At 37.5% G+C, this 20,986-nt stretch overlaps 2 protein-coding genes across 4 annotated transcripts in view; one reads left to right on the forward strand and one right to left on the reverse strand.

Moving 5' to 3' along the window:
• Positions 1 to 536: 536 nt before the first annotated feature.
• Positions 537 to 6,755, reverse strand: LOC309488109 (protein FAM72A). 2 transcript variants are annotated; one of them, XM_082156159.1, is made up of 5 exons: positions 6,591 to 6,755; positions 6,044 to 6,127; positions 5,842 to 5,919; positions 4,915 to 5,039; positions 537 to 2,451 (listed from the first exon to the last, which is right to left on the reverse strand). In XM_082156159.1, the coding sequence occupies exons 2-5, from the start codon at positions 6,115 to 6,117 to the stop codon at positions 2,357 to 2,359; spliced, it is 372 nt and encodes a 123-aa protein (XP_082012285.1). In that variant the 5' UTR covers positions 6,118 to 6,127; positions 6,591 to 6,755; the 3' UTR covers positions 537 to 2,356. The 2 variants fall into 2 exon arrangements, with proteins under 2 accessions (XP_082012285.1, XP_082012284.1); XM_082156158.1 differs by having other exon boundaries at positions 6,044 to 6,237; positions 6,591 to 6,749.
• A 1,081-nt stretch (positions 6,756 to 7,836) lies between these two features.
• srgap2 (SLIT-ROBO Rho GTPase activating protein 2) overlaps positions 7,837 to 20,986 on the forward strand; it is a 95,731-nt gene continuing 82,581 nt past the window's right edge. For both annotated transcript variants that reach the window (XM_082156114.1, XM_082156116.1), the window contains exons 1-2: positions 7,837 to 7,946; positions 8,834 to 9,293. In XM_082156114.1, the coding sequence (XP_082012240.1) occupies positions 9,227 to 9,293 (67 nt within the window). In that variant the 5' untranslated portion in view covers positions 7,837 to 7,946; positions 8,834 to 9,226. The remainder of the gene's footprint in view (positions 7,947 to 8,833; positions 9,294 to 20,986) is intronic.

Here is a 20,986-nt window from a genome sequence, read left to right on the forward strand (position 1 = left end):
TGCTGTTCTTTTAAACTTTCTATTTATAACAGAATAAAAAAGTATCATGATTTCCACAAAAATATTAAACAGCACACGTTAAACAGCACAACATTGATGAAAACAATAATTAATGTTTCTTCAGCACCAAAGCAGCATTTTAGAATGATTTCTGAAGGATCATGTGACACTGAAGACTGGAGTAATGATGCTGAAAATTCAGCATTTTATATATATATATATATATATATATATATATATATATATATATATATATATATATATATATATATATATATATTACATTTTTCAAATATCTTTCACATTTTAATATAAGAAACATATTTAAATTGTTATCATATTTCACAATATTACAGTATTCATGTTCAAATAAACAGCCTTAGTGAGCATAAGAGACTTTTCCCAAAAACATTTAAAAAAAATCTTACCAGTGTGTTTTGATCTGACATGCAATGGACAATAAACTCACGAGAACTAATATTTAAAAAAATGACAGAATTGAACTTTGGTGAATCAAGGAAATGTACACAGGTATATCCACATTAAAAAGTTTAATATCAAGACATTCAGCATACAAAACAGCCCAAAGTTTAAACCAACAACATATTGTCAATGCAGATCAAAAGTATACAAACTTTTTTTTTTTTTCTCATCCTCACACGGCGCAAATTAAATCATGTCAGTATAAATACAGTATATCGGTATAGTCTGTTAATAAATACATTCAAAACATTGATAACTTAAAATCAAATAAATCCTCTGTTAATAAGTTAAAAAAACAAAACATATTTTTTCATCGTTTCATTTTGGTCATAAATGCATACTAAAGATCGCTTCAAGGCATAAAAGAGCCAACCCCTAAAAATGCTACACCTGAAAGCTATCACAATAGTGGTTGTTTATTCATTTTGCTGTTGTTTTTACTGAAAATGCAACCTTCAATACAACATGACATAAAATGTTGCACTAAGACGTTTACAGTGGGCATATTGGCCTTCATTATTGGACTGGTAAATCTGTATCATTACACAGTGAAATGGTAAATATGATTGTGAAATAACTGCTACTGAATGACAACATGTCTTTGTAAATCAAAAGAAATGGAAGAGGATGCTAAATTGTTATCTCCATGGGGAAAAAAAATCAGGAAGCTTAAAAATAATTCATCTAGTATGTCACACAGTGTCATACAGAATTTTGTTTACAGTAATTAAGCAAAAAAAATAAAAATTCTGTCGCTTCTCATGATTGCCCTGGTGACAAACAGTGAAACATAACGAGTACAGAAAGTACAGATTTTGAACTATTACTAAATAAATTTAAAAAAATCATGAAATGAAAATGAAACAGCATTAATTGAAAACAGTGTGCCAAGCAAAGTACCATAGTATGCCATAAAAATGACATTTGAAAATCACATTTGCTAAAATGCCAAATGTCACCGAGCTGAGACATATCAACTACTTAAAGCTGCCAAGTCATTTTGTGCCACTTCAATTCAAATGTCAAAGCTGTGCAAATAAAAAAATATATAATAAAATAATCAGATAAAAGACAGTACTATGCAGGGATGACCCTTGTTTAGAATAAATATACCAATTATGCCAACTGATATCCATCTTGAGGTGACTATGTGAAATTCAACTGAAATGGAGAAATATACTGTTAAACCATTAAAACATGGTAAATGTCAGTCATTTTCTTCCTATAAAACCACCTAGACTTGTGAAACCAGTGTACAATTTTGCCTGTTTTTTTTTTTTTTTTTTTTACATCTATCTATCTATCTATCTATCTATCTATCTATCTATCTATCTATCTATCTATCTATCTATCTATCTATCTATCTATCTATCTATCTATCTATCTATCTATCTATCTATCTATCTATCTGGTTTTGGAATGAAATATCAACCTGGGTAGTTTTGGTTGCCTCCCAACAATCTGCATTTGTAACATAACAAACAACCAGTATTAACACCTCAAGTAATACTTCTGCTAATCTTTTTGAACAGTCTGAAAAATGTGTGAATGCTATATAAAGACATGAGGATAACGTCATAAATCTTAAAGTCCAGGCATCACGCTTTGTGCTACTGCGCCCATAAAGCAAAGAAAACAGAAACATGTTTCTTTGGTAGTGGCACTTTGAAATACTTAAACTAATCTGAGAAGATGCTGAAAGAAAATAGCAAAAGAATGCATATGAATCAAGCTATGATAAAGAGCTTTTTGAACGTTTGCCTTTTCCCAGTCAGCTAAAGACAAGACAATGTGCTTTAAACGGAGATCTGTGCGAGTGAAAGCAAAGTAGTTCGCTACCGTCAGAGTCTACTTCCTTTGGCCATGTGCGTTTCTATCTGAGGTACTCTTCTTCTGAGAAACTCTCCAGGCTCTCATCATCGCTGTCCTCCAGTTCTGGAAGATCACCCCACAGCAGAAGGTTCTGCCCTGTGAAAGAGACAGACTTGTATTATTTAGAGTTGGAGCATTTATTAACATTATGTCCAACATTATGTTCTTTACACTACCGTTCATATACCTGGGGTCTATAAGACTTTGGGCCAGATTTACTAACAGCTTTTTAACTAAACCCTCTTTTAACGTTAAGTGGAAATTTTGCACTGAAAAGGCTTGGCCAGGATTTGCGGCTGACCTTATTATTGCATATGCATTTGTAGGAGTTTCCCTTTCAGACGCAAAATGTATGGGAGGAGAGTATTTCAATGAATCACGCAAGGTGATTTACTAAGGTTTGCGTAGTCAATTTACTGGTATTTGCGTCATTATTTACTGCCCCCAAAAAAGCATGTCTTAAACCAAACCAAACCAAATTTGCACTGCCCTTGGTAGATTGCGTTGGACATTATGGAAATGATCCGGCTGCGTCTGTGTTCTTTCATTTCTTTCATCTAGTCAGTAGATCACGCACAGAACTTTTCACTCCCTTCAGCGCTTTTTTGGAATTGCGCTCTCATGCTAATTTGCCCTGTTTAGTCAATCTGGTAAGCATAAGCGACTTCTTTTAAAAACATAAAGGGCCAAAGCTTCATTTGTTTGATCAAAACTAAATAATCAAATTGTGAAATATTATTACAATTTAAAATAACTGTTAATATATTTTAAATATGCAATTAGTTCTTGCGATGAAATGCAGAATATTCAGCGTTGTCAGTGTCACATGATCATTCAGAAAGTATTTTAATACAATGATTTCTTATCAATTTTGAAAGCAGTTGGCTGCTAAATATTTGTTTGTGGAAACGTTTAAAAGAACTGCAATTATTCGAAACAGAAATATTTTGTAACATTATAAATGTCTTTACAATCACTTTTAATCAATTTAATGCATCCTTGCTGAATGCATGTATTAATTACTTAAAATCTCACTGACCCCTAAATGTTGAACGGTGGTGTACGTGTAGTTAAATGGATAGTTCACTTTGAAATTAATTTTTGGTATGTTTTAGCTTACCTCAAGGGCATCCAAGATGTAGGTGTCTTTTTTTCCGCAGTAGTTTCAATTTTGATATTTTTAGGTCAAACCGTTCTTGTCTGTCAGTCATATAATGCAGGTCTATGGTCATTATCTCAAAACACAAGCACAGAGTCCAAATGTTCTGATCTGACGTGTACGCAGACTGGTGCATAGATATATACACTAGATGTCGCCTTAAAGACATTCGTTCCAATGAACTGCCGTAGACAAGGCGACATCTAGTGTGTATATATCTATGCACCAGTCTGTGTACACGTCAGATCAGAACATTTGGACGTGGCTGTGTTCAAGAGGTAAAAACGATATAAATACTGTTCGTTTTCTCACACAAACCGCTCGTTTCGTGTCTTAGGCCATCAATGTGTACTTACGATGGGGAATTGTTTAATTTGGTCGACGGGGAATTGTTTTAATTTGGACTCTGTGCATGTGTTTTGAGATAATGACCATAGACCTGCATTATATGACTGACAGACAAGAACGGTTTGACCTAAAAATATCTAAATTGAAACTACTGCGGAAAAAAGACACCTACATCTTGGATGCCCTTGAGGTAAGCTAAAACATACCAAAAATTTATTTCAAAGTGAACTATCCCTTTAAGCTTGATTTCATCTTAAGTGCACATGAAATGAAACATAGCAACTATTTATCTTGCCTAATAGTGATGCACAGGTCAGCTCACACTCGCTGCCTAACTTACACCACAGGATAATTGAAAGTTCAGTTGAAAGATCAGTTGGCAGCATCTTTTGTTGTCAAAAACAGAAGGTGCTTTTTAGCAGGGTTTCAATCAGTTATGGTAACATTATAGTACAAGACACATCTTCTGAAACAAAACAAAAAGTCCAAAGACTATCCTGGCACACTATTTCAGACATCCTCAAAGGGTGCAATGAAGGAGAAAGGCTCAGCCTCAATTACTAAAATTCATTATTGTGCCATTCTAGATCTATAACTTTTAAAATGCCCTTTTGTTGCAGACCAAAAAAAGAAGAAGCTTTCAACGTTTTGTATCAGAAGATATGCCTATTTTTTTTAGGATTTATTTGACAACCATTTATAATTTTTTTCATCGGGTACTTTCAACCCACAACCTGTTTTACATGCTTCACCTCATATAAAAACCTTAGCTAGTGTGAGTCAATCCATGTATAATCACTGTCTATTATTGAGTGTTAAACTGCCGAATCACAAGCAACCAGACAAGTGAGAAGCAAGAACATAGACGCAATGTTCTTCAAGCGTACTTTTCAATGTTTGAAGTTTTTGTCAAAGTCTGTTACAAACCTTTTTGCATTTACATAGGATCTTTGATGGATATGAGCAGATAATCTATGAAACTATGGTATGCAAAATCTGTCTGACCATAAGCAGAGGGCATAGACAGTGTTTTTGCACCAGATGTCTCAAACCTGTTGCATCCAGTCTATTGATGGTGGACACAGCCTCACTGTTGAACATCCAGAAGTGACCATTGTTGCAGGAGAGCAAACAGGGCTTGCATGGGGCCACCACGTGATATCCCACAACATTCCCACTGAATGTGCAGAAAGAGCCAGAGACACAGACAAAAACACCAGATTCAAATGCTTTGTGAGACACAATGAAACAACAGCAAATGGCTCAGTGTAAACAAAGGACTGAATATTAAAGCTAAAAGGGCAAAACAACATGTTTGAAGCCAACTGGCGAATCTAAATATGATGCAGTGTAAATATTAGGCAAATACACTCCTGTTTAAACGTTTAGGCTTGGTAATATTTGTATTATGCTTGAAAGAAGTCTCACCAAGGCTGCATTTATTTAATCAGACTATACAGTAAAAAAACAAAAAAAAACAAAAAAAAAAACAGTAATATTGTGAAAATATTAATTTTCTGTTTTAATATTTTTAAATGCTTAATTTTCAGCAGCCATTACTCCAGTCTTCAGTATCACATGATCCTTCAGAAATCATTCTAATACGCTGATTTGGTACTCAAGAAACATTTCTTATTATTATCACCAATGTTGACAATACTTATGCTAATATTTTTGTGGAAATTCTGAAACATTTTTCAAAATTCTATGAGTATAGAAAGTTCAAAAGAACAGCATTTATTTGAATACAAATCTTTAGTAAAATTATACATGCATTTACTGTTACTTTTCACCAATTGAATACATCCTTGTTGAATAACGGAATTAAGAAATGTCTTACTGGCCCCAAACCATTGAATGATAGTGTATAGAACCAAATTTGGTATTAATAAACCTCATGATTCCAAACACTAGTTATGCTAAACACTATAGACACTTTATGAATAAAAACAAAGTGATAGTTATAAAGACCTCATTACCATTTCAAGCAAGCAATGTCTCTTAACTTGCATTTGCAGCTTTCAGTGGAATAGCAGCTTGCCACAAAATCAACAGACCTAAATGGGGAAAACAACACAGACTTGTTTATGTTTATAATAAGCATTAAACAAACAGAATATGATTATCATGTTTATATATGTTCTGACAGGTTTATGTGATGTCTGATCGGGGAAGGCTTACCTATTTGGGGGTATGTCGGTTGAGAATAACTCTATTTCCGTATCAGCCAAAAGTACTGCTTTCATGCCCCTCATACACAGCAGACTGTCACAGTACACACAGTTGACTTGCGTCACACACTTATTTTTGAAATTTGAAGTAGACATCGTTGAGTTGAGATATTCTCAAGAAATGCTTCTAACCAAACGCGGGTCCTGTTGATTTAAAATGATAACAGAGAGTCAGCACCTAAACTGAAGGCTACAGTAACAGTTAGATGTTTTAACAGTCTGACTGAGACGACCTGCACCTGTTTAGCCAGCTAACTTAGCTCTAGCCTGTTTTTTAAACCTGTATCACATTAGCATGGTCTCCAAGTCAAGAGTCTTTTGATCACAAAAACGGAAAAGCCCTTAAAATTATCATTACGGATGAAAATCACATTGGTCATTTATCGCTTCTGTTAGAATACAGAAAAGCTATACCTTTCTTGTTATTAGAGAGCCTAGCTTGCTATCTAAAATATGAACTCGTTTTTTTACCAAGCATGCCATAAAACCATTCTTACCTGTTATCGGATATCTGATCGTTCTAGATCTAGGCGGCAGAGAAATACATTGTACTACTGTACAATCTCTCTGTCGTTACACCAGTGAATAGATTGCTAAGCTACGTTTGTTTACGTCCGCGTCAAAGCGGATATGCACTTCCTGAAACATTTTCAAACAGCCTGATTTCTAACGCTGATTGGTTCTAAATTACCATATCTAACACATGATTGGTGAGCTCAAATTCCTTAGGTGATTGGTTGCAGTGCCTTTCCGCAAACCACAAAACCACTAGTGAGGGGAAGTCCGACTCATTTCCGCAATGAGTTTCTTTCGAGCGAGTTGTTAAAGAACTGGTTCAAAAACGAGTCGGTGAATCTTTTATCATCACGTGGCTGCAGTTCTGTTCTAGTTCATTTTGTTGCAGCAATGATTCAGCTCGACACAGAGTTATTTAAAACATACAAAAATAATATCCATTTAGATCTCTTGGCTGAAAAGCTTTTGCATGTTTCGATGTATTTAAACTAACTAGGCAATAAAAATTGATTCGTAAGAGATTCAGTCCACTGAGTCAGTGAGTTAAATTGATGATACCTCGTTTCCTCGCTAGTCTTGCGAAATGCCATGCGAAACGGCGAGTGAATAAGCTTCCATTGAGCTTGGAGTGAGGATACACAAGTGCATTGAAATACTTTTTGAGGCATAATTATCATGTCCCTTTTAAGCAAACCATACATTTCACTTTACTTTTCACCATTAGTTCGCGTTGGTTGCTTGGCCAACTCAAATCGTTCAGTTACGATGTTGTTCAGACCGGTTTTGTGAATCGGTTCTATAGATTCATTGAAAAGATCCGACTCAGAAGAAGGATTTGTTCACGAATCAGACATCGCTACAAACAGAAATGTAAGAAAAATGTAAGAAGCATCGAAAAAATAAATTCTGATATATATATATTATTATTATAAATTATTTATTTTTTTACTATGAACACAAGGACGACACAGGCTAAATTAACGGAAATAAAATAAACCAAATGTAAAAAAAAGAAGGCTTTAAATGTACAGTTTGAGTGAACGTTTTAAATTTCATTCACTCAAAAGGTTTTTAATCTGTGGCATGTGATGAATTAATGAGATAAAACAATATTAATGCCTCAGAAATGTGTCTTTTGGCAATTTGATAGGTTCATGTCGTGTTCCTGTGTTGTAACCAATGACAATAGAGGGGGGTTGTTCTTTCGCTTCCATGAAAAGAGGCGGGGTTTGAGTTTGGGAAAATTCAGAGAATAGCGTTAGCGTAACAGTAGCCAGTCTTAAGGGAGAAATCTGGTAAATGAAACTCGAATTTAGACATGGAAATCGCCTTTTAAGGTAAGTGGTTTAACTAATCAATTCAACCGTAGATATGATGCTGGCGCATCAGGCACGAGAAACCTCCGCAATTCTCCGGATGAAATGCAGGGATCTCCTTAAGGAAAGCCCAGAACTATTCAGTCACCAGGGGCCTCTCTGCTTTTCACATCACGTTACTCCCTCTTGTTGCACATGGCCTCTTTCATTTTTTAGGACTAATCATTTAAAGTCCTTTACAATCCTGGAGTCTTCACGATTGGCAGCCTCTATTTAAACGTGTATCAAATGACCTGAGCATGTTAAACTTTCAAAACGTCCAGTATACTGGACAAATTGGTTTTAGGGTTTCCTATGACATCAGTAGTGTTGTCAGGATTGGTCATTTGCATTGTCTTTGATCATGTTAGATATAAAATCCTGAATAACAGCATGTCAGAATGATTCTCCACACCTATGACACTGGGTGAAAAGTATGTGTTTTTTAATTGATGCCATATTGTTAATGTTATGTGAAATATATTTGCACAATAATCTTTGGGAAATGTTACTGATGAAATGTGACGGGGAAAAGGGAGTTAAATTCACTTCTTACTCATGCAAATTACAAATAAGACTAATTATAAAAGACTGGGTTATTTTACACGGAGAAGACACAATAAATTCTTGGTTTTTTTATCATGCAGGAAAAAAACAATATATATCAGAATAAAAGTTCACATTTAGTTATTTAATGTGCGTCAGTTTACATTTTTCATAATAGTTTGTTTGTAAAGAGAGGAGCTTTGAGGAGGGCGTCTGTTTTTAAACAAATGAAACAAAGCCAAGTTATTTTGAGGAAGTTTACTGGAAGGAACTAGTTTTTAGAAATCTGACCCAGTGAACTTTTCTCTGCCCTGTTTGTACAGTGTGATGCTGGGAAATCTAATCCATGCCTTCATCCTGCTCTGAGAAGACTCTGTCGCCTCACTCACACGTCTGACCGCTGGAGGAAGACGGCTGAAACTTTTGAAGGCGCTGCGTCAAGTCGCGCGGATCCAGTGGGATGAAACTCTTCTGTTTTTTTTTTGCTTCATTCCTCGCGTGCACATTCACGGACACATTCCACCTAGGAAGCCAACGGCAGCTTCAACTAATAATGCGGCGTGATTGATCATCGACAGGAGACAATACCCATCCACTGATTTCCATTCCTACATAACGTTACTCACTGGATATCTGTAGACGGAGTGCGGGCGACGAGGCTTTTGTTCTGCTGTGTTACTCGCTTTTGTGACAGGACTTATTTCGTGTATCTCAATATGACGTCTCCGGCTAAATTCCGAAAGGACAAGGAAATTATAGCCGAATATGAAACGCAAGTTAAAGGTAAGTGAAATGTGTCGCTATAAGGTTCAGTCTTAAACAGCTACGATACCATTGTGCTTCGTATGCTATTTGATACGTTCCATTGTAGATGTATGATCACATATGTCGTGAATGAGCACAATACGCAGTCGTATTACCGTAGAAATATGCTTTTTATTTGACTTTGAGAAACAATGCTAGCTCTTCTCCACATGTGGCAATGTGTCCAAACGGAATGATAGATGTGCGAGTCAGTCAGTCAGTTGTTCACTGCGTGTGAAGAGAAATTGTCTATAGATACTAACTCTAACCTTTTTAACAGGGTTTTTACTATTTAAAGCGATGATATAATGTTATTTATTTGGCGTTTGTGCTGTTTTTCTGTATTGTTTTCCTCAGTCAGCTTGTGTAGGTTGTACGTATAGACAAGGCAGGGCGTTTTCTTTTGCCCTGCGTCTCTCTATACGAGCTGGTGTGGTGCTGTTCAACATTGATTTTTAAAAATATGTCAGGTCGGCTGTCATTGATGTTTTACAGTAGGTCAGTGACTAAGCAACACGTTTAAAAGCCGTTTTGAGTTTTATCTGACAGAAAACGTTTGTGTCTTGGCAGCATTGAGCGTGAATGAAGCAAAGGTGTGATGCGTGGTGACAGTTCGGTTATTATGGTTTATGGCTGTAACTTCATTAATGTTAACGCTGTGGTGACAGTTTAAAGTGTTAGTTTTAAGGCAGAGGGAATGTTTTTTTTTTTTTTTGAGAAGTAATGTAGTATTTTTCAAAGTAATTGTAACAATAAACCGCGCATATTTCTTCACTCGCACAGATGTGTACGCAACGCGTGTTTTGTCTCAGGCGAAGGGTTCCGTTCCCATAGAAACATCTGTCTGATGAAGTAAAACGAAGCTGTTTTTAATTGAAAGACGAATTGAATGATTCACTTCATTAGTGAAGCTCCCTATCAGGTCATTCACGCTGTTATGTGTGCCTGCTCTTTTGTGTATTTGCCCGGTTTGAATAGAGCAATTGAACAGCCCTGCCTGTTGCTGCTGAGTGTGGGGAAAATCTCCTTTAATGGGAGTCAGTGAGTTTCTCATCTTTGAAAGTTTTATTCAAGTAGGTCATTGTGACATATAAATATTGCTGAACAGAACATGAGCCTGGTTAAGGGTGTCTAAATGCTAGTTTTGCATGGAAATTAAGGCTTTTATTCACATTTAAACATTTATCAACTCACACATCAGCTGTAGTAAATGGAAGCTCAAGCATGTTCGCTTGAGGTGCGAGAAGTTTGTTCTCGCACATCAAGCAGGTTCTGTTGAGCTTCTGTTTGTTCGCTGATCAATGGCTGAATTCAAAATCATCCCCTATACCCTCAAATAGGGCGTTATTTGAGGGGACAACCATTTGTAGTGGTGTCCGAAACCATAGTGGACGTTATTGAGTGCACTTATTCAATCCCACATTGCACTGCAATAACAAGTGAACAACCGATGTACGCTCAATGGCTGTCCGAATTCGCTCACTCGTTTTCATTCAATCCTTCAAGTGAACCGTATTAGTGGACTAACGTAGGGAAAAGTGAATGAGGGTTTAGGGGGCGATATCGGATTCAGCCTATGTTTTAGGGCTGCCCCCTAATAGTCGACTAAACTTCAACATGAAGAGGCTTAGACGGCCAAGATTTTATTAGTCGGTTAGTCACAGAAAAAAAAATCCTCAGGAAGTGAGTCCGTGAGGGACAGATCGTTAACAGCGGGACCTTGTGGAAATTACAGTATGTCAGGTAGGAAATCCAAACGTTCGCCTATCATCCATCTACCTCAAAAATGACTTATCATTTGATACATGTAAGTAATAGCAACTTTACATGGCCGCTCACTCTAGCGTTAACCTAGATAAATGTGCGCCATTATTAGGCACATATCCACGTGTTTGTGTGAAGTGTGGAAGCTAAAGTGTAGGTTAGCGAACTTACTGCATGACATGGTGGCGCGATGACTTGTATTTTTCAACTTAAAATACTCATTTTTGAGAGTAATACATCATTCCAAACTGTACTTTTATTTGTGTACACTCACAATAACAACAAAACGTTGTGCTTTTATAAAATAAAGAAAACAAACAGGATGCGCCTTCTGCCGTCTCGAGCTCCCTGAAATGAAGCAGGTCACATAAATGAACCGAAACTCAGCATTTAGGCTACTTGCCTCACAGACATGTCTATAGAAAGCTTGAAATGTCTACTTTTAAACAAACCAATTCAAATCAAAAACAAATACTCTTTGATGATGTAATACGTATGAAAGGTGTATTTCTCTCTATAGGCACACGTTATACTGCTGAAATGGCGAGTCATCATCATCAACTTCATCTTAGCAGCCGACACTGACACAGAAAACACTAGTTTATTATTAAACAATTAAATTGTCTCCTTGCAATTTTTTCCAACACATTCATAATCATTACTCTTGCCAGTGCTTTGCGGCAAGCTTTACGTGTGCTCTTGAGCGCGGAATAGGCATAGGCTTATCCAGCCCCAGTAATTAAATTAATATAAACGTGCGATTAGTCGACTAATGGCTTAAATGAACGACTGGGCTACTAGTCGACTAAAAAAATCTTTAATGTTTAACAGCCCTACAATGTTTATATGTGAATAAAAGCCTAAATTCAATCTGTTCCTCATATAAAGTGATCGAGTCTCTACAGAAAATTTGAACTAAACCCCTTAATTCATATGGATTAGTTTTACAATCTCTTTATTAACTTTTTGAAGCGTCAAAGTGGGTAGCAGATGAACTGTATTTTAAAGTTTCATTCTCATCCTCAAGAAGCATTGTGTCCAACACATTGATCTGTTCTCATGCAAGAAGAGAATGTGTTTCAGTTTATAAAATAAATGTGAATCTATAAACCTGATATTAATTTGGCACTATTGTTCCTCCTCCAGCTCCCCTCTCTGGATGCTGTCATATCACTTTCCTATGCCAATTTCAACCCCCAGCCTCCCCCACAAGCAAATCCCTATTAGTCTACCATGCCTGTAGATCTTTTTGCTCAATAATCTTGAGCTGACAGGATCTGGAAAGAAACAATAATAAGCATGATTTCTTCTCTCAGGAATTGCATGGGCACGCGCTGAAAAATGGCCTAAATTTCGAAAGCAGCCATGCCTAGTGAAACATTGCTGATTTGGCTAAATAATCTGTCATGAATGAATTAGCGGCAGAAAGAGGAAGCGGTAATTGCTTGGTGATCCATTTCTGTGCTGAGACAACCAGATATGAGGAGAAAATCTGAAACTGGATAAGTCAGAGTGAGACAGATCAAAACTGCGCACAGTTCTAACAGGATTATCATTGATTAACATCAGCTTGATGCGAAACATAAATTTTTTCCATCAAAATCGTGTTCTTATTCCCAAAGCTCTGGAGTTGGTGCTTGTATATTAAAGGGATAGTTCACCCAAAAATGAAAATTCTGTCATCATTTACTTACTCCCCATCAAGTTGTTCCAAATCTGTATGAATTTCTTTCTTCTCCTGAACACAAAAGAAGATATGAAAAAAAAAAATGTATATGGTTAGTCTATCTATGGGGTCCATCAACTGTTACTGAGATTCTTCAACACATCTTATTTTGTGTTCAGCAGAAAAAATAAATTCATACATGTTTGAAACAACTTGAGGGTGAGTAAATGGTGACAGAATTTTCATTTTTGGTTAGAACTATCCCTTTAAGCTATTAAAATCCATGGGCTACAGGCAAGCAAAATCTCAACAGTCTGACTCTTGTCTGCAAATCTCAATACCTTTGGTTCTCCATTCAGATGTTTTAAAAAGGAATCACAAATGAAACTCAACTCAAAGACTCACTGATGGCTCAGGTGTAAGCTTCTGTTATACTGAAAGGAATGGAACACTGGTCTTGAATTTCCGAGGACTGGCAGGAAATGTACAGCTGTGCTTTTTCACCACAGCTGGATGGAAGAATTGGATAATGTAGCTATAATCCCTCAGACATAGGGAGTGAGCTTTCCGAAGCTGTGGGAAACAACATGATTGTCTGCTCTAATTAGCATTGGTAATAAAAAAGAAAATCCTGGAAGATGCTTTGCCCCTCTTTACACTCTGTGCCTGATGCAGTTTTAACCATAAAGAATATGGTTTATATGGAGATATTGTTATAATGAAAATTTTAAGATAGACATTTCTTTTGTTCATTTGGCATTAGTTCCTGTAATTTTCTCATTTGCGCATTAGAAACCATATTGTGTAAAATGGATTAGAGCAGGCGATTTTTGTAGATTCATTGATTTTAATAGTGATTTGATGCGCATATATGTAGGTCACTGTTGAATTCTGTTTGATGTGCTGATGTTGGTGTTTTGGGGGAGGGTGTGAAAGCCTGCTAACATTTTCCCTCTCAACGCATTTCTTCACGTTTCCTTGTCTGAATGTCAGTAATGACTATGTTGTTCATCCAGTTTCACTGCACGTAAGGCCAAAAACAGACCATTGCTTTTGATCAGGTTCATACTATATTCTGGATGGCATTCTCTGTATTCTCGATCTCACTCTTTGACTGCTCATTTCTCATTCTGTAACTGCATGTGTTTCTGTCGACAAGCGAAATAGTGGAGTCTTTACAACCCAAGCAGCTGGCTTTATCTAGCAAAAAGGAATGGAATGAGAAAACCTTCACCTGGTTTCATTAGCAATGGTTTTGTATTTTCACATACAGTTGTTTGGAGTTTTTAGCAGACAGGCTAATTGGTTGAGGAGACTGAAAGATGCAAAGGCTGATCTAATGAGAGACATAATGAAAGATGTGTTAGGCCTAACATTTGTGAGTGATATATAGACCAAGGTGATTAATTGTCTGATATTTAGTTTCAAGATTGTCAGCATCTGTTGATCAGTTTGCGCACACACATGTATATGATATATAATATAATATAATATAAAATAATATATATTATTTAAATAATATATGTAAGGGATAATCCACGGCTAGCTGTGCAATAAACTATTTTAATGCACGAAATGGGACAAAGAACCACCCGATGTGAAGCGGAGGTTGCCTCTGTGGAGTGCATTCAATGCACAGCTAGGGCCCTGTCCCAAATGGCACCCTAAGCACTCACGATCTTCCTCTGAGTCCGCACTTTCGTGACGTAACGCCGCTTTGACTGTCGGGAAGAAGTCTGCTGCGGAGCTCGCATCAGTGCGGGCTCGGCAAAAGTGCTCGCGAGCACCCTTCTGAGACCTAAAATGACAAATGGGACACCCTACGGTCTCAGACTTAACGGACATGCGCATGCGGCAGCCATTGTAAGTCCACAAGACCGAAAGTGCATATGAAGTGTGCCATTTAGGACAGGGCCTAGCTGTGGATCATCTCGCTTATACTATGGTCTTTTGCTGGAATTTTCAAGTTAAAGTTGCATTGATGTTTGCAGCGCAATATTTGTCTGGAAGGGTAATTTTATTAAATTTTTTTCGTCAGTTACGGCTCATTAAATTTAGCATTATGCCCGCTTTGAATCAGATATAGAGATAAAGTAGCTTAAGTTAACATTTGTTTCAATTATAGCATTCATTTGAATTCATTATTATCTAGAGAGATAAGAGATGCATATGTGAATTACCTGTGTCTGTTCAGTGCTTTCCTCTATTAACAATGAAGCTGTGAGTTGAATTACTTCAAAACCAGTGATGTTACCCCCTCATTGCAGAGAAATATAATGTAGTAATTAAGTAGCAAAGCTATTTTATTAATAAAACTCACTGGGCAGCGTTGACGACAAGTTTCTGTGCTTTTGAATGTTCCTGTGTGGGCACAGCATGATCTCCAAGTGATGAATGCCTGTGTGTGCTTCAATGAAAACAGCGCATTAATATAGAACAGTGATTAAACTGACTTGGAACTACCTGTGCATTAAATGGTTTTATTGCACACCTTACATTTTTTATTTATATATCAGATTCCTCTCATATTTTAGAATAAATATATTTTTGATAGATAGATTTTTATTTAATTTTTTAGAATTAAATAATTTTCTTTCAGTTTTTTATAAACAAAATAAAAACAGCCACATCTTAATCTGCGAGGTCAATGAGCAAGTCATTTAGGTTTACGGCTCCGCATCAGCCTTTGTTTACCCACGCTGCAGTGGCAACAAATCATTACGTTTCCACTAATCTCTTCTTGTCCTTTTTAATACCCTTCCCATAACGAGTGTGCCTCAATTAGAACAGGTCAGCATTGATCCGTGACTACCGCTCCGGCCAAGACGCCCCACTTTAGCGCTTAATGAGTCAGAGGAATGGATGGTGTGCCCGTTGCGGCGCTAGAATGCAGTATGTATGTAAATGTACTTCATGTAGAATTGCTGACTTGATCTGAAATAATCTTCCACAGGAAGGATGTTTGTTTAAGGAAGGAGAGGAGAAGAAGGAGGGGGAGACAGTGCACAACACACACGTATTGTTGCTATTGTATGCCTCTGAATTGGAAACTCACCCCCGATTTTTGGACTTCCTGTCCGAGGACCAGCCCTGAGGGAGTTGACCTAGATCAGGGTGAAGGCCTCCCTGTAATTAGGACACCCTGTTGCTTGGTGCTGATCTAAGTTTTCATTTGTAGAATTAAATAACTAGTGGAGTAAAACTAGAGGCCACATTACATCCATTAAACAGAATTCACTGTTGGAAGTTGTTTTTGTAGCTTTTCTCATACCATATTAGTAGTTCTCACACTTGCAGTCACCTTAGAGAGGGATCTAAGCTCTTCGACCAATTAATCAGCTTTGTCTACAACAGCTATAATGTACCAAAATACCTCTTTCCCTTCAGACGCAGGGGAAATTTTTGGTTCCCTCATTCAACCAATGGACAAACACAGTATAATGTTGTGGACGCAACAGAAAGGCCATAATTGAGAACAGATGCCTGATCCCGCTGGATGCACATGGTTAGATGCACAAACTGTTACCTGACACAGAATAAGAAGGAAAGAGACTGAAATCACACCCCTCAAAACTCCATTATGCTGTTTGTACTGCATCAGCATAATTTACTGTGGAAGTGAAATTGGCTGTATCGACTTTCTGTTCTCTCTAATTAATCTTCCGCTCTGCTCCCTAACAAATGAACACCAGGTGATTCCCAATCCAAATGTAAATGCTCTGCCAGGCTGCATCAGAAACTTACAGATGAAGATCAAGGGAAAATGCTCACTTCGTCATGAACCTGCTTCCACTTGCAACTCATGCACACATGCTCATTTCCATGGCTCATCTCTCTAATGGGTAACGCTGGACTAAATAATGTGATTTCTCTGTCAGTCCATGCTAAATGTCCTGAAGTCCAGCAGACCTTCAAACAGGCACGGTAAAGTCATCAAGCACTTTCCCGGTGTTCAGCCAAGGGGAGGTGTGGGGGAGGGTTGGAGAGAGTCTGCAAAGTGGAAAACCATTTACATTCTGTCTTCCATCTACTTCTATGTCAGACTGAAATGGGCAGTTTAGTTCGTTATGCATGGCAGGGGATCGCGTGCCAGTCGGCGACATCAAAACGGACTGTGATTTTAACTCTAAGACCCGAAGCATTGACTTAGTCAGTATTTTAAATTTAAAGAGTGGATCAAATGAAGGAGGTCAGAGTGCATAAGTGCCTTATGTTTCGGCCGTCCTGATTGGAGGATGCAAGACAGGAAGAGACTTACCTTTAAGAAGTGTTAATTATGGATTGCTTGTCACAGATGTGGCTGTTTTTCATTAGTTCTTCCTTTGAAGATGTCTGATTTCCGCAATGAAGAGTCTTGGGGCACAAGTGGATAATTGATAGGCATTCATTAATGTTAGCATTAAAATGATTTAAGAATTGTTTCTCAATCTTAAAGCTGCTGAACGGTTGCTTATTGAAAAGAGTCAGTCTTATTCTGTTTGTGCTTAAACGTTTGTTAAAGTTTTAAATTTGTTGCACCACTAGTGGCACCAAACGGAATTACAATCTGTTAGGGCTGTCGAAGTGTAGGAATTTCCCTTGCGGTAATTTTAGCGCGATATGCGGTATTATCGCCATTTATTTATTTTGATTTATTTTTTGCTATATAAATAAGTGTTACGATTTGGTCAGCATGCACAAAAACGAGGACTTTTTCAGTAACCAATGTAACCTAAACTAAACAGCGTCTCTGCGTATTGAAAGGCTGTCACTCAGCGCGCAGTTACATTGTTACGACAACAGACTGTCTTTGAGTGAGTCATTAAACCGTTCATTCAACGAACACGTTCAAAAACGCTGATTCATTAAAAGATAAATGTAATGAAACAAGGTGTTAATTAATTTTTAACTTTGAGCTCCACTTTTCAAGACTCACCTGACCAGCAATGTGTCGCATGGGGAACGCTGATGCTTCACTTAATAGAGACCAATGGCATTGATTCAATGCGTGACTTGCTGATTTATTTATTTTTCTTGCGGCTTCCTCGCGCTGTGGAATGCTGACCAGCGCTTCCACTGACGCCATTCATAGCAAATACCCTTAAACGTTAAAAGGATGATACAACAAATATTTTGCTTTCCTTGGACATGGCAACCTTTTCACGAATATAAATGACTTGACCTCAAAGACAGGCGCAGGTAATCGCACACGCTCAGTCGATCTCTCTCATTCACTGTCTGTTTAGGCTTAAGTGCAAATCCACGAAGAAAACATGCGAATATCGCGGTTGCTGCGATTACTTGCATTCCTCTGCGGTTGGCTTGTCAGTAGTTTGTATATTGTACTACAATATTGCGGTTATGAATCTGCTTGATAAAGTGGTTCAGATATGGTAACAATGGCTCAACCAGCGGCATGAAATTGTTGCAAAACTACTTGTTTGTGTGAACAAAGGAAAGCGGGATGTGTTTGAAAAGTCATTTTTGCAATTCTGTTTGCACCTTAGTGGTGCAAAAATTGCACACTTCACCTTCACAGTTCACTTTTTTTCTTATGTGGAACACAAAGGGAGATATTTATAGCAGATTGTCCAGCTAGTCTTTTTTCATACAATGACAGAGAACGGTGACCATATCTGTTTTTTGCGAGTAACTTACTTTCAATATATTTCTTGCACAAAGCTATTAGGCTTCAGAAAATTTGGAATAAAGTGAATGAATCATACAGACAACTTTTTTTTTTTTTTTTTAAGCTGGTCCCCTTCCACTTTCATTATATAAAAGAGAGAACATTTGAGACAACTCCTTTTGTGTTCCATGAAAGAAAGAAATTCAAGTGTGTAAATAATGACAGAATAATTTTTTGGGGGAAAACCGTCCTTTAAAGATGGCTGTCTTTCGCTCTTTGTCAGCTTGAACAGTGACTCGGTTTGAATGAATCTAGTGGTATTTGTGCTGATATTTGCATACAGCCAACGGACACATTCCACCATTCGCTAAATGCAAAATCAGAATGCCAGTTCATCGCATCGAGCTTCGTCAACATCGTCTCTTTGACTCTGTGGAGTGTCTGAGACGAGAAGTTATTAAAATGAGGAAGCATATCCTACTTGGTCTTGCATTTCAGTTCCTCCACTCATTTAAACCCGGCCACTGTGAGAACAGAGTCCACGTCTCGCACAGCAACAGACCTGAGATCTGTAGGAATGTGCAACATGAGTCAGGATCACAGTCTTTGGAGAGGGCTGGTGTCTTTTCTTTCTCCTTCTCCTTTCTTTCCAGATCTGCTGTGGTTCTGGACTAACAATAAGAGCATTGTGTAGACCTGCAGGACCAAAGCGGTCTCTGTTATTCTATTGTTCTTTTCTGCTTGGCCTGCTCACTCCTACTTTTCTCGCAACCCCTGAAATGATGTTTGTCAGTCAGGATGAAATATGACGCATTGGTTTTTGGTGTTTTCCTCCCCCTCCCCCTTCTTAACCAGCCTTTTAATAATTGCAAACACATGACGTTTTAACACACGGTTGACCACACACTTTGGCATGTTGTTTTCTGCTTTATATTAATTTCCATATGGCATACTTCAATGAGACAGTTTCATTAGAGACCACAGGCTATATTGCCTGTATAATAATTATAATCTGTCTTGTATATCCACATGTCTTGGCTCTACATTGCCTGTAAATACAAAAATCCAAAATATAGAAAGACTTCTTGGACTGAAGAGTTGTTTTCAACACAGAATGCAGAAGAAGTGAGGAGCTATAAAAAGCATATTCATATCCACAATTTAAAAGTCAATAAATAAAGAATAAAGGGCAGCAGTTCCTCTAAATAAACCCGGCCTAAATGAAAAACAATTGAAACTGAGATATTGGATGTCTGAGAAGTCCCTTGAGTCAAGAGAGGAAACAGATTTTTTCTTTGTGTTAAGGCCTGCTTTGTTTCCTGCCTCTGTTAGGCCGGTTCTTGATTACAGTTACTGACTGACCGCTACGTGGCTTTCTGGCTCACTTCCTTACTTGACATCCAGCTGGATACTGATTTAATCCACCTTGGTTTATAGCTAACAATGGTTAGCTGTGAAGTTGAGATGGCAAAGAATTGTAGGATTGTTTGAAGAATGATATAGCCTAGCATTTTCCATCCTCACTTTTGCATTCAGACACTTTTGTTGACTATTGTATTGTGCGGTAGACTGGAAAAAGTATTGGCTGCCAAAAATAAGACATCTACCTTCATCTTTTGTAAATTTATGGGCACAAGAATGATATTTAGGTGTGTCTCCATTCAGGATAATTAAACTTTCTCTTCATCGTAATACCACAGAGATTGTGGGACATTGTTTTCCTCCAAACCAAAACTTTTGTAGGCATCTATTTTCCCATCAGCTCTGAGTCTGACAAGTAGAATGTCTTCTCCACAAGATTTAACGTTTATCTCACTGTTCACTACTCATTTCCACAATCACAATTCTCCCACGATTCTGAACCGACAACTGAACAATAACATAAATTACTGGAGGTTCTGACTAAATGTTAATTGCTGCAGTCTTTAAAAAAAAGAAGTTTAATTTTAATTAATTATATAAAAAAAAAAATCAGTTTGAATAAAGAATGATTCTTTAGAAATACTTTACTTTTTTCATTACTGGATGAATCTGCGTTTTTTGAGCAAATCACTTGAATGAATAGCAGCTTTTCCACCTTTGGGCCGAACGGTTCTGATTGCATAACCGTTCCATTCCATGCCGATCCGGGCCAGCCGGTACGGTTACGGTTTAATTTTCCACTGTGGGGCTGATAACGGCCGCTCAGACGTTGCCTTGGTAACTCAAGCTTTATAGATGATATGAGATGTATAGCGACCGCGTAATGGAGGATGATCAAATATTTCTTTACATTTTATTATAAATTTTTGTTTACGTCGCTCAAATAGGCCTCTTAGTCAGCTACAGAGAAACTGGTAGCCAGGCAACAGACAAGTGACCAATTCTGAGTTGAGACGTCACTTCATGGATTCTACCAGCTCGGTTCCAGGCCGAGAACAGTTTGTAATCGTTCCGTGCCCTATGGGTCAAGTGGAAACACAACTGGAACCGTTCCGTACCATTCTAAAATATCGTTTGACCCAATGGTGGAAAATCGGCATCTGATTCAATGACAAATACATTTTTCAACAGTCACTTCTCGCCACCTGGTGGTGTAACAGTGTAATCTATACAATCGTTATTTTAAGCGTCATGTTACTTTCAAAAGGCGAT

The sequence above is a fragment of the Leuciscus leuciscus genome (genome assembly GCF_965113295.1).
Source record: "Leuciscus leuciscus genome assembly, chromosome: 23".
Classification (NCBI taxonomy): domain Eukaryota; kingdom Metazoa; phylum Chordata; class Actinopteri; order Cypriniformes; family Leuciscidae; genus Leuciscus; species Leuciscus leuciscus.